Source organism: Enhydra lutris, unplaced genomic scaffold (genome assembly GCF_002288905.1).
Source record: "Enhydra lutris kenyoni isolate GAN:26980312 unplaced genomic scaffold, ASM228890v2 scaffoldscaffold57, whole genome shotgun sequence".
Classification (NCBI taxonomy): domain Eukaryota; kingdom Metazoa; phylum Chordata; class Mammalia; order Carnivora; family Mustelidae; genus Enhydra; species Enhydra lutris.
In genome coordinates, this window is record NW_019154141.1 from 6,228,008 (window position 1) to 6,241,992 (window position 13,985).

The following is a 13,985-nucleotide window of genomic DNA, read 5'->3' on the forward strand; positions in this document are numbered from 1 at the left end:
AAGAGTTGCTTAACCCACTGAGCCAACCAGGCACCCCATGGAAAGGTCTTTTAAAGGGTCTTTTCTATTTTCTTGGTGCAAGAAGAGGAAGATTATCAGATGAGGGTGAGGGGAGAGAAGGTGGCTTGAGGAGGGTTGTGAAGAGAAGTAGCCACCTTGGAAAGGAGGGAAGTGCACAAATTAGAGAAATACAGTAAGACTGCCAGGCAGAGCTGAGGGCTTGTGTGATGGTTCTCGGGACCATTCTATGAAAAATACTGCAGTTGGTTAAGGTGAAATTATTTGAGTAGAACCAGGGAGACCAAACTAGGTTACCTGGGTAATTATGTACCCTTTCCGTTCCACATCATGAAATGGTCAAGTTCCAAGTGTCTGGGTTTCTTAACCAGCTAACATAACTAAAAGGAAGCTACCACGCTGCAGTGAGAAATGGAATAAATTCAGTTACTTTATTTTTCCACTTTTGTCATGTTCCTTGGACAAACACTGATTCAAGTGCGCCATTTAACTTTGAATCTGAAAACCAGTTTAGCATGGTTTCACATCTGATGCATCGGTTTTCCAGAAAGCCAGAGAGCTGTGTTCTGTTCGGAAAGAGAAAGAGAAAGATTCTAAGAGAAATGATCATTTCTTAAATTTGCTAAGTGCCTAAGCCAAATCAAATAGAATTTACCAACAGGTGGGAAAATTTAATTATATGAATAAAACCATTGACTGTGAGGTTTCAGTGATAGGAGAAAACATCAGGGAAATGATAAGACACTCATTTCCAAGAGAGAAAATAAAAGGTTCTGTCTAATTCTGACAGTCAAGATTAAAAGAAAAAAAAAAAAGAAAGAAAGAAACCAACTGTATCAGCCTTTCATTTATTCTCGATGCACTAACAGCGCCGTATCTGTCTGAAGACTGTAAGGAGCAATGGCCGGAAGAAATACATCAACAAAACTCAGCTTGGTTTTTTAAAATTATCCTCTTCTAATATGTTGCGTACTGATTTGAATGAGGCTACAGGTCCTCTGTCAATTTCAGTATTTAATATCTGCCCGGGGGTCTGCTATATTTGAAACAATAACAATTTATCCAGTGCATTTCTAACCATTAGTGATTATAATAACTATCATTGTTTGAGCCCTTCCTCTGTGGCATGGATCATATTTCTGGTAAACAAACCTATGAAGTAGGTGTGATTCTCATTCCCTTTTCTGTCTCTAGCTGGTCATTTCTCAAACCCCTCATCTTCTCTAACCTGCCTGCCCAGTATACGGCTGTCAGCGTTCTTGGAACTTTTTTTTTTTTTAAGATTTTATTTATTTATTTGTCAGAGAGAGAGAGCACAAGCAGTGGGAGCAGCAGGCAGAGGGAGAGGTATTCTCCCCGCTGAGCAGGGAGCCTGATGTGGGGCTGGATCCCAGGACCCTGGAATAATGATCTGAACCAAAGGCAGAAACTAAGCCACCCAGGCATCCCTCTTGGATCCCATTCTAAACTAAGAGGCAATAGTACCTTCAGCCTCTGGTTCATTCTTCCTTCATAGTACAAAGCTATTTAAGCCCTAAACCTGAAAATTTAAAAATTTGGCAGTTCTAAATGCTGATCATTGTATACTTCTTGATCTCACACAAACATAACCTCCTCCTCCTTAAAGTATTTTGCCCTAATGAATACTTTGCCCTAATGAAGATTTTTCAAAGTCCAGGAATTGCTGAAGAAAGAGGAAAAAATGTTAGAAGATCTATAAACTAATCACCATTACCATGAGCTACTCTGTAATTAGGGTGAGTTCTCTGTAATTTGGGACTGAGGGGTAGTAAATATTATTTTTTTTAAATCCCCAACTTTTTTTTAAAATTTATTTATTTGACAGACAGAGATCACAAGTAGGCAGAGAGGCAGACAGAGGGGGGAAGCAGGCTCTCTGCTGAGCAGAGAGCCCGATGCGAGGCTCGATCCCAGGATCCTGGGATCATGACCTGAGCCAAAGGCAGAGGTTTTAACCCACTGAGTCACCCAGGCGCCCCAAGTAAATATTATTATTATTCAATATTCCATGCAATATTATTTTTGAGCTTAATCTAGAATTATGCAAGATGGCATAATTCATCTCAATATTCACTGAATAAAACTGCAACCCTGAGATTTAAGGAAAAGAATTGGAAAGGAAAATGTTAATGCAAGTGGAGAAAATGAATCAGTTTATTGCTTCATCTCACTGTTTTCTCCTGCTCCCCTGCTCTTTTTAAAAATCTGGTGGCCAGGGGCAACTATGTAGCTCAGTCAGTGAAGCGTCTGCTTTCAGCTCAGGTTATGATTCCTGGGTCCTGGGATAGAGTTCCTCCTCTAGCTCCCTGCTCAGTGGGGAGCCTGCTTCCCCCTCTCTCTCTGCCTGCCTTTCCGCCTACTTGCGATCTCTCTCTCTCTCTCTGTAAAATAAATAAATAAAATATTTTTTTAAAAAAAGGAAAGAAAATCCAGAGGCCAAACTCACATGGCTTCTTGTAATCATTATGTAATTAAAGTACTTCCTATGGTGAGAGGCAAGTGGGAATCCCAGCTAAAATTACTAGGGTCGGACTCACCCTTGAAGCACTTGGGGATTTCAATGGTGCCATCGATGCACTGAGCATCCTCTGTATAGCTACATTTCTTTTCCTTATTCTTGCAGAAGAATGAAACTTTTTCACCGTGCGGCATTCCATTCTTGAATTTGTCTTGAAGCTTTACTTTCTGTCCTTGGTACAGCACTGTCGCTTTTTTAACAGATAATTTACAAGAAGCTGAAAGACACAATATTCATGGTCAAGACTTGGGAGTTCAGTGAGTCTTCCTTAAGGACAATGTAGCATTTGAATCAGTAGATGAGTATGCTTGAAACACATTGCTCAAGACAGGAAGATTCCAAGAATGTTCATAGTGAGTAACGTCAGTGTCATGGCCAATAGAAGTTCTTTATCCATGGAACCATTAATCATGGCTTCCAAGACACCCTTTTCTCCCCCTAGAGTACCCACATAATAAGGTCAGAGCAGAAGCGTCAGATTTTAGGCTTCCGAGAAAAAAAACTTCTACGAGATACTGCCATTTTATATTAACCTCCACTGCCCCACTGAAATCTCATTTATTGAGCTAATGTAGCCATCCCACAGCTACTGTGAGAGTTGGCTAATGATAGTTCACAAATGCTCCTTTCTCTGAAAAGTTGCCCTCAGCCATAAGGGAGCCACCTCTTCCAGGAGCAAATCAGCCTCCACACCAGGGTCAGGGAAGAGAGCAGCCCATAGCCAATGACGGACCAGTAAGGGGATACAAAAAGCAGGTCCCCATGCCTTTTGGTGGGATCAACTGGGGTAGAATTCATGGTCCAGAGCTCCCAAGGGGATGAAATTAAAACTAGACTCTATTTGAGACCACCTGTTTGTTCAAAATTTAGTCCCAGGATCATCAGCAGCTGTATCGCTGGGAACTTGAGCAAATTCTCAGGTCCTATCCCAGATCTACTGAATCAAAAACTCTGGGTTTAAATAAGCCCTCCAGGTGATTCTGGGACACAGTGAAGTTTGAGAACCAGTGCCCTACTCGAGCCTACCTGCCTCACTTTCTCCTGAAAGAAAATCACCCGTACTTGAATCCCTGTTTCAGGCTCTGTTTCTAGGGGACCCCAACCTAGGACACTAATAATGCATCATTTTGCCTGCTGTGCCTAGTTTCCTTTTCTGCTTAGACTGCCCAGCCCTGTAACAACCAGCGCAGAAATACAGTGCTAGGTAACTGTTCTCTGCATAAGCATGACCCTGGATCAAGGATAGACACCTAACTCAAAAGGAACCAGTGTTTCCAGGAAAAGATGCCAGTTAGTGTTGAGCCCTTTGCTTGAGAGGTCCTGGTGCAGAGTCAAGCCAGGTTTGAGGAGAGTGAGCAGGGAAACATGAAGATGAGAGAGAACATGAGGTCACTGAGATATGGAAAGAGTAGCAATAGGGCCTGGCTTCAGTTCAAATCCTCAAGAGGACCAGTTGCATTTCATGTCTTCGTCGTTCGTCATCAATGTCCATATGATCACCTGTTGCCTTTTTATGATAAACCCCTATTTCCTTGAACTAGCTTGAATGTGTGGTTGGTTTTTTGCAGCAACAAGAAGAGTCTAGTCTAGGACAAAGCAGAAAAAGATGCTTGCAGGGAAACGAGCATAGGAAACCCACACCATTTTCCACCATATCATCAATGCTTACAAAGGATCTGTGTATCTCCTACAGTTTCATCTCAAACACACTTGCTAAGCATGAAACTCCCCAAGGCACATGTGGGTCCTAAAGTCTTTCACATACAAATAACTGTGAAGCAAGTCTGAGCAACAAGCAGAAAATGATTGGAACAAGAAAACGGCAAGTAAAAATAATCCACTGGGTAAGTTCGGGGACGTACCGCACCCCTATTTCATACCTTTACAACTTGGTTGTGCAGACCAGTTTCCAAATTTGTTACATTCTACTTCTTCTGGGCCATCCAAGACGTATGTATCATGGCAACCGTATGTGGCTTTATCCTTGTAATAAAGTGATTGTTTTGCAGGATAGTTCACAAACCCATTGTCTGGTCTTGATGGGAATGGGCATTTTACTTCTAAAAAGTATATTCAGTAAGACATATTAGTGTATATGTAGTGCTCTTCCACAGTTACAAAATATTTACATTCCAATCTCCATTACCCCATTGAGTCACTGGGTGTTCCTGTAACTGGAATTCAATTTCTAGGGACCTAGGTGCTTAATCCTGTCCCCCTTTTCTTAAGCCCACAGGACCCTAGATATTATAAAGGACAAAACAATACTTTGAAAGTAAATCAATGAGTTACCAAGTGCTTTGGGCTCTCATACAATAGCAAGGTGTTATTTATTCCAAATTTCATCTGCATGCAGTCTAAAATGGTGGGTTTTAAAAAAGAAAAAATGATTCTGCCTCTTTTAATCAACAAACCATGAAATTAGAACACAAAGCCTCCCTCCACGCACACTAGCTCACCATTATTGGATTTTAGATGGTAAATCTAATTCTTTTTTTTTAAAAAGATTTTATTTATTTATTTGACAGAGAGATCATCAGTAGGCAGAGAGGCAGGCAGAGAGAGAGAGAGAGAGAGGGAAGCAGGCTCCCTGCTGAGCAGAAAGCCCAATGCAGGGCTCAATCCCAGGTCCCTGAGATCATGACCTGAACCGAAGGCAGAGGCTTAACCCACTGAGCCACCCAGGCGCCCCTAGATGTTAAATATAATTCTTATGAATGTCTTTAGTCTATACGAGAAGCCAGAATGAAATATGAAGGAGAAACATGATGTTTTCCTGGCACCTGAATCTATGAGTCTATAATAATATTTTAAAAATAGTCCATGGAAGAAAAGTAAAGCATTTTTCTATAGAAGAATGCAAACTAATAAATATAGGAGAAAAGATAGAAAGTCACCAGTTTGCAACCACCAGTGTTGTAATTGACTAAGTCGGGCATCATCAGAGGATGCCAAAATGTCAGCGAGAGGGTAGATATTCACACAGTCTCAAAGTATCACCCACCATTTGCTTCCTTTAGGAAAGGAAAAGGAAAAGATGCCTTTACCAAGAGATCTGACACAACCTACCTGACCGAGGGATGAAATAAACCAATACCAGTGATTCCTCTTGATGTGATGGAATGAATTCTTCATGAAATTATTTAGCTTGAATCTAATCACAAGTAAATCATCACCTAGATTCAGAGTATGGAACATTCTACAAGACAGCTAGCCTGTATTCTTAAAAACGTCAAGGAGGGGCACCTGAGTGGTTCAGTCAGTTAAGCAGCATCTGACTCTTTTTTTTTTTTTTTGTAAGATTTTATTTATTTATGTGACAGGGAGAGAAAGAGAGCACAAGCAGGGGAAGCAGCAGGTAGAGGGAGAAGCAGGCTCCCTACTGAGTAAGGAACCCGATGTGGGGCTCGACCCCAAGACCCTGGGATCATGACCTGAGCCAAAGATAGATGCTTAACTGACTGAGCCACCCAGGCACCCAGGCATCCCTAAGCATCTGACTCTTGATTTTGGCTCAGGTCGTGATCTCATGGTTGAGAGATTGAGCCCCAGGTCCGGTTCCACGCTGGACATGGAGTCTGCTTGGCATTCTCTTTCTCCTTCTCCCTCTGCCCCCTACCCCCGGCAAATGCTCCCTCTCTCTCCATAAAAATAAAATATAAATAAATAAAAATAAAAATGTCAAGTAAAGACTACTAAAAAGACGGGATCATTCTTTTAAAAAAAAAAAGATGTATTTATTTATTTGAGAGAGAGACAGAGACAGAGAGAATGAGCATGAGTAGGGGGAAGGGGAGGGGCAGTGGGAGATGGAGAGGGAGAAGCAGACTCCCAGCTGAGCAGGGAGCCCAACACAGGGCTCAATTCCAGGACCCTGAGATCATGACCCAAGCAGAAGGAAGATGCTTCACCGACTAAGCCACCTAGCTGTCCCACAGGGGATCATTCTATAACCAAAGGAGACTAAGGAGACTTGACAGCTAAACCAAATGTGTAATTCTTGATGAGATCCCGTGTAAAACAAAACATATGTCTAAGAACAACTTGGGGTCAACTGGGGGGAAATTTCCACATGAAATAAATGTTGTTAATTGTTTATATTATTATAATAGTTTAAATCATTATTGTTAATAATTCAAAACACATTAAATGTCTTGCCTACAAGAACAATGTTCTTGTTCTTAGAACATTCCTGCTGAAGTATTTGTGGGTAAGTGTCATGATGCGTACAACTTATTTTCAGATAGTACAGGAAGAAAAAGCATCTGTCTATGGAAAAAGAGGGAGAGAGACAAAAAAAGTCATAACATGTTGATTTTGATACATGTAGGTGAAAGGTTGGGGGGGCAAAAAAAGAACCTACTGCTTAGGACTTGAGAGAATTAAATGAGATGAGATGACACATATACAGCAGGAGACCAGTACCTGACCCAGAGTTTGAATCCCACAGAAGGAGCTAGGTATTATTGCTAGTAGTTTCCTCTTCTAAAAAGCATTTATGCTTTGAATCATTCAGAAGAAATCAGCAATATCTACTAGAGGAGAAAGTAGCAGTCCTTAGTATAACTCCTTGTGTGCATGATAAAGTCTATAATTTGTCTACTTGTTTTGCAGTTGACAAATTCAAAGATAACAGTGATCAAATTAAAAGAGGAAGGGGGCACCTGGGTGGCTCAGTTGGTCAAGCATCCCACTCTTGATTTCAGCTTAAGTCATGATCTCAGGGTCATGGGATTGAGCCTCATGTCAGGCTTTGTGCTGGGCATGGAGCCTGCTTAAGATTCTCTCCCTCCCCACCCTATGAGCACATGCATTCTCTCTCTCTCTCTCTCTCTCTCTCTCTGTCAAAAATAAAAATAAGTAGAAGAGGAAGAATTTTCATAATTTTTAAATCAAATGTTTTTTTTTAAGATTTTATTTATTTATAAGACAGAAAGAGGTCACAAGTAGGCAGAGAGTCAGGCAGAGAGAGTGGAGGAAGCAGGCTCCCTGCCAAGCAGAGAGCCCGATGAGGGACTCGATCCCAGGACCCTGGGATCACGACCTGAGCTGAAGGCAGAGGCTTAACCCACTGAGCCACCCAGGCACCCCTAAATCAAATGTTCTTGTGATTCTTAAATTTAGGTGGACTATAAAAGCTTGGGACAATCCAACTACAGCCCAGTTTTTCACCATCATCTCCTAGAACTCCCCAATTTAATCCTGCCTTCTCCCCACCAATCTCACTACCATATTTGACTGTCCATGCATACACCCTGTTCTCTCACGGCTCCCTGACTTCCCATGACTTCCCCTCATTCTCCACTTCTTGTCTTCTGGGAAGCCCTCCCAGGCAGTTCCAAACAGTTCATGGCATTATGTAGAATTCTCCTGACGTCAGAAGCCAGGCGTCCTTCATCTGGTATTCCCAACACCCAGTACACTGCCCAGAACATGGTAGATGCCAATAAACATGAATTGAACAAGGCCATTGGAAACACTCGATGAGAGTGGAATTTTCCATTCCCAAAAATGGGATTCTACACTATCATAATAGTTTTGTCTTGTCCTTGTACCTACCTCTGCATTCTGGTAATGCAGTCCAATTTCCATGTGCTGTGCAGGTAACTGTATCATTTCCAAACATGGCATAGTGTGGCAAACATTCGAAGACAGCTTTTGTTCCATAGAGGGAGTGGTTTTTAGTCAATGACTTAAAATCACTAAGGGTTGCGAACTTAGGAATGGATGGAGGAGGGCAGGTTACAGCTGGAAAAAGAAAGAACAATCACTTTTATGAAATAGTTGAGTCTTTTAAATCTACTCTTTCCAGAAAAGAAAACAAAAACAAACAAACAAAGATTAACTTGAGAAAATGCAAAGTGGGATCAAACACCAGGGTAAAAACAAACACTTACAAAAGTCATGGAAGAACATATGACCTGAAAAATCAGATGACCGAACCAGTGAAAAGACTGAAAAATGAAGTAAGTCTAAGTCTTGTCCCCACGAATTTGCTTCTTACAATGACATAGTGCATAGGTCTCCATAAGGCTTTGATCCAAATGCTAGATGTTTCTGGAAGTCAGAGTTAGTAGAGGACGGAGGACCATCCTGTAATGAATGCTCATGAGAGCGCTTGGTACAACGTCCTCAGTGACGTCTTCATTCCACTGCTGTCTTACATGGGTTTGTTCCCACTGAACATCTCCTGCTTCTACACTCTGAATGCTTGGAGCTTGCACAAGTAGCTTTACGTGGAGATGTGGTCGGGGTTGTCATCTGACCTAACTAATACGAGGTTTCAATAAATCCAGGGAGAGTTATACTAACGTAAAGGAAGATAGTGCAGAGCAGAATGTGATTTAATCTGAATTATTTAAATCCTTGCTACTCCAAGGGGGAAGCCTGCTATTAATGCAGCAGCTCAGACACCATCCAGACTTGTGGATCAGAATCTGCCTCTTAACGAGATGCCTGGATGATTCACATGTCCGTTAAAGTACAAGGAGCGTTGGTTTAGATTAGACGGAAGCTAAAGCAGATTTTCTGTTTGTAACCAAGAAGCAAAAGTGACTTTACATAGTTGATGTAAACCTGCTTCCAAGGGAAACTAGTGGTGATTTTTACTGCTGAGTAAAGAACTCTAATTTAGCCTTAAAAACCTTTTGTTTGGGTAGTTCAACTTTTCTCAAACGATCATTGATTTGAAATTGCTTGACTTTTTCACTGGCTCTTGTTAGGACAGATCTCACTGAAATGTTGGGGAACCATAACCATGATTGTGACGTGTGGGACTCCTGGTCAAAGATTGGACTCCTGTGACTCACAATCAGAACACCCTTGCCTCCATCAGCAATGTCCAGAGCCACCCCTGACTGCGTGGCTGAGGGTCCCGGAATAAACTAGAGGTGTGTTTTGAAGCAAACCCACTCCACTCCTATGAGGCGAGGCCCTTTGATGGAGTCTAAGGTCACTGTGAAGGTTACTTTCCTATGTTCCTCATCACTAAACACACTCGCCGAAGGGCAGACCAAAGTCTCCTTCAGCCATACAGCCTCAGTGCTGAGAACAGGACATGACACACATTAGGTCCCCAATACCCATTTATGAGATACATAAATGGGTGAATGTATAAATGAATGAATGAGGTTTCAGAGTGGCAGGAAGATTGTTTCCAGTTCTTCTAGTCAAATGATGGCCATCCCAGGCTGACCAATATCACATGTAGCCAAGCCCCTGCCAAAAAGTGTGAGAATGAGGGAAAGAATAAGCCCAAATATCACTGTTTTCACCAGGTGGAGGATACAAATGTGATCAGAGTCGAATGCTTCCCTTCTGTCCTTCCAAAAGTGTTGTTGCATCCTCCAAGGTAAGATGATATCGGGAGGAATACTCTCCGTAAGGATGAGTAACCATCCCAAGGAGTGAGGACTGAGGGGTTTCCAGGCCAGGGAATGTACAGTGTTGAGACCAGCAAAGTCCCAGGCAAAACAACTAATCTCTCTCCCCAGAACTGGGGACCCACAGACTCACGAGTACAGACAGGAAGGTCAACATTCCATTTTCCTTCCTCGGTGCATTGAGCAGAACTACTTCCATTCAGATAAAACCTGCAAAAGGACAATATGACCCATCAAGCAGTAAAATCACTCATCAAAGTCATCTCAAATGTCCTCGTCACTGAGCATCACCTCAGAGTCATGCTACTGACTTTTCCCCTATTTTGTAAGGCTGCTTTCTTGAGGAGCTCAGGACTCTTAAGGCTCATCAAATCTCCCAGGCCAGGGCTGCAGGGGACTCACGGAAGAATGAGAAATTTCCACAGCTGGAGGCATAGAAGCCAAACCCCCAGATCCCTCTTTTCCAATCAGCAGACCAAAAATAACTGCTTCATATGCAGAGCGAAGAAGCATCTCTTCTTCAGGGTCACAAAACTGAATCAAGCTGAGTCATGGCTACTCTTCATTTCCTAAAACTATTCACTCTACTGAGATAAATGGGTAGAAACAATGCGTCTATTTCCATCAAAAATGTAACATTGTCTCCTCCAACCAATTGCTTCAAGGTCCTTTTTCATCAGACCCACAAGTTAATTGGTATTTTGGATGAAAAGAGTTCATTTCTCTTTCACACATAGTATTTCTTCATTTCCAATCCCAAATAAGAATCCTCAGTAAAATTTTGCCCTAAGGTACAGCCAGCTGACCTATACCGACAATGTCACTGGTGGTGACTTTGCTCATAAGGTAGCTGAGCTATGTGACCGACCGGACGTGCTTTCTTGCTGGGGATGCTGATCAACGGAACTACCTTCTAGATCAACACACTCCCTATTTCACCAGAGAATACCCTCCTGGAGATTCCCAGGTCAGTCAATCAAATTAGGTTCATATCTAAAGCCCAAGTCCAATTCCTAAAGTATTTTAACCTTCATGCCAAGTCCCAGAGATGATAAAGAATTACCATCCAGTTTTAAGGGTTCCAATGCACCTCCTCAGTTAAGTAACTAACCAGAGGGGAAGTTGGATACAAGTAGCAACTTCATGTGTCACTCTAGCTGTTAAAGTCTCCACCTCTCCCCGATCCCAATGCTACTGTGGTACAGATTAAAAGCAGGACTACAAATGATCTGTATTCAGCCACTCCAGCCTGAAGGCCAAAAATAAAATATGTCTTGATATTTAATGTAAGGGCACAGAGACGTTCTGCCTGTTAGCTAGAAGTCCTTACCCGGGATTACAAGCAAAACTGATCGTGTTGGGATATTCAAAAGTTGTGTAACGTACAGCTCCATTTTCTAAGATTCCAGCAAAAGGACATATTCTGGCTGTAATTTAAAGATAGAGAGGTAAATTTCAATTTATAGAGTTTTTTATTAGAGTAAAAAACATGTAAACTCGGGCGCCTGGGTGGCTCAGTGGGTTAAAGCCTCTGCCTTCGGTGCAGGTCGTGATCCCAGGGTCCTGGGATTGAGCCCTGCATTGGGCTGTCTGCTTAGCAGGGAATCTGCTTCCCTTCCTCTCTCTCTGCCTGCCTCTCTGCCTACTTGTGATCTCTGTCTGTCAAATAAATATAGATAGATAGATAGATAGATAGATAGATAAACTCATTTCTGTTCTTTGATCCAATAACTCTACTGTTAACTATTCTAAGAAAACAACTCAAAACTAGTCAAATTATATATGCACAAAGAGGCTCATTGCACTGTCTAATAACAAAAATCAGACAGGCTAAATGTTTACTAACAGGTGGTTGTCTTGATTAATTATGGTAAATCAACAGTTGAACTCTTAGGCAGCCAACAAAACATGAATTATGAAGACTATGGACACACTGTCAATATTTATGCCGATGAATATAGAAAAATATAAAATGATACCTACTTTCTGCAATGATGCAAAAATACACACATGGAAAGTAACTTGAAAAAATGAAATTGTTAGTATGCCAGTTATTTTAAAGAAAACTTTTCCCTCATGATATTATAGCTGTTTTTCATGAAAAATTGTGTTTAGTCCTTTTTTGAATCAAAAAGCAGACCAAAATCACTTGTATGAAATATATGAGTTTCACAAAGGTCACGTTCCTATGACCAAAACAACCGGAGCTCAGAGAGACCCATAAAGTGATTTTTACTCTTTAACTTCTACATAAAATGTCCAGAAATTCTTTCGGGCTAACTGCTCCATATTTGACTGTAAAAAGTAATGCTGGTATGATAGCACAGAACCATGTACTGAGGAATAAAGAAAAGCAACCATCTACCATAAGGAGAGAGCAATAAATTTATATTTAAGTTTTTATATTATACTTATATATAATATTATAACTTATTATAAATTATGATTATATAATCATATATAATTCATATTATTATATTTATTATAAATTATTATAATATGATAATTCCATTAAAGTTGCTTTCGTTTTGAGGCCAGGTCCAAATATATGATGATTCCTTGTGTTTTACTTTTTCAAAAGTCTCTTTGGCATCTGTTTAAATTTCAGAATAGCTGTACATCTTTTTTTCACCTTTGCAGTCTCTCTCTCTTTTATTGTAGCAGGTCTCTTTTTTACATCTCTTCTAGTTCTGGGCTATGCTCACCTCCTCCTCTCTAAATAGCACCTATTACCTCTACTGTCCCCTCCCATGAACACCACCCTGGTCCTCTTGTTTCTTCACAGCCTTCCACTCTGTGGCTCGCCTGGCCCTCTGTGCCCCCAGCATGACAAAGGGGGTTATCCGCCAAGTGTCCTGAATCCCAATGAGGGGACAGCATGTGAGAGAAGGCACTGACTTACGGGTACACCTCAGGGTGTTGACGGGCCAAAGTCCTGTGAGAGGGCAGATGAACCGCCTTATCCCACCGTGGGATATATAGCCCGGACGGCAGGTGTACACAATCTGCTCCCCTGGGTCATAGGTTCTTTTTAATGGAGTAACGGTGGCAAATGGTAGCTCATCTGGTTTGGGACAGGCTGAAATAGAGCACGAAGTGGTTAGTCAAGAAATCTACATTTTTCTAAAATAAGACAAAATCAGAGAGGAAGACAAATCATGAGAGACTGTTAACTGTAGGAAATAATTGAGGGTTGCTGGAAGGGAAGTGGTTGGGGGATGAGGTAACCGGTTGATGGGTATTAAGGAAGCAGTTGATGGAATGAGCACTGGGTGTGACATGCAACTGATGAATCACCAAACTCTACCTCTGAACCTAAGAATACACTATATGTTAATTGATCTTAAACAAAATTTTAAAAAGAAATCTATATTTTCATTTTTAACCTCGGCTAGCACAAAAATGAAAAAACTAATGCTACCAATAGTAACTATGCCAAATTCTGTACCAAATATTTCACGTATGCAAGATCTCATCTAATCTCCTCAACTTTGAAGGGTACTATAGGTGTCCCCCTTTTATAGGTCGATACATCGAGGCTTCATCTGGCTGAATATCTTAGGGAGGAGCTTTAACTGTGGCAATAGTGAAGAATCAGTATCAATCCAGACTCCCCAACATCCGCACTAGAAAGAATTTTAGTCATCATTACTGATCCCTGTCATATACTAAGGGCTTGGAGGTATTAATTATATTTGCAAAAGCAAAGAGTACTTACTCCGTCCTGCAGTAGCAACATGGCAGAGAAAACTTGAGAACAAGAAGAGCCCCAGAGAAATCATTGTGGATGACTCACACAGGCGCTACCAAAATGGTTTCCTCTGCTAAAAAGAGGGATGCAAATATAGAAGTGTTTAAACATTAACCTTTCCTCCTGTGTTCTTTTACCTCTGTAAATAGAAGGTAAAATATCACAATTTGAAAGGAACTCTGAGACCTACATTTTTTAATCATTTACTTTCACTTCTGTGGGTCTGTTGTGAAATCCTTGGCAAATGGTTTCCATCTTCATAACATTTATTTTAATGGCACAACATGGTCCATTA

At 41.2% G+C, this 13,985-nt stretch overlaps 1 protein-coding gene across 1 annotated transcript; it reads right to left on the reverse strand.

Moving 5' to 3' along the window:
* Positions 1-431: 431 nt before the first annotated feature.
* LOC111158083 (apolipoprotein H) lies at positions 432-13,777 on the reverse strand. Its single transcript, XM_022519909.1, has 8 exons — positions 13,658-13,777; positions 12,842-13,018; positions 11,270-11,366; positions 10,073-10,149; positions 8,117-8,305; positions 4,438-4,617; positions 2,577-2,774; positions 432-584 (listed from the first exon to the last, which is right to left on the reverse strand). The coding sequence occupies exons 1-8, from the start codon at positions 13,719-13,721 to the stop codon at positions 529-531; spliced, it is 1,038 nt and encodes a 345-aa protein (XP_022375617.1). The 5' UTR covers positions 13,722-13,777; the 3' UTR covers positions 432-528.
* Between the last annotated feature and the right edge of the window lie 208 nt (positions 13,778-13,985).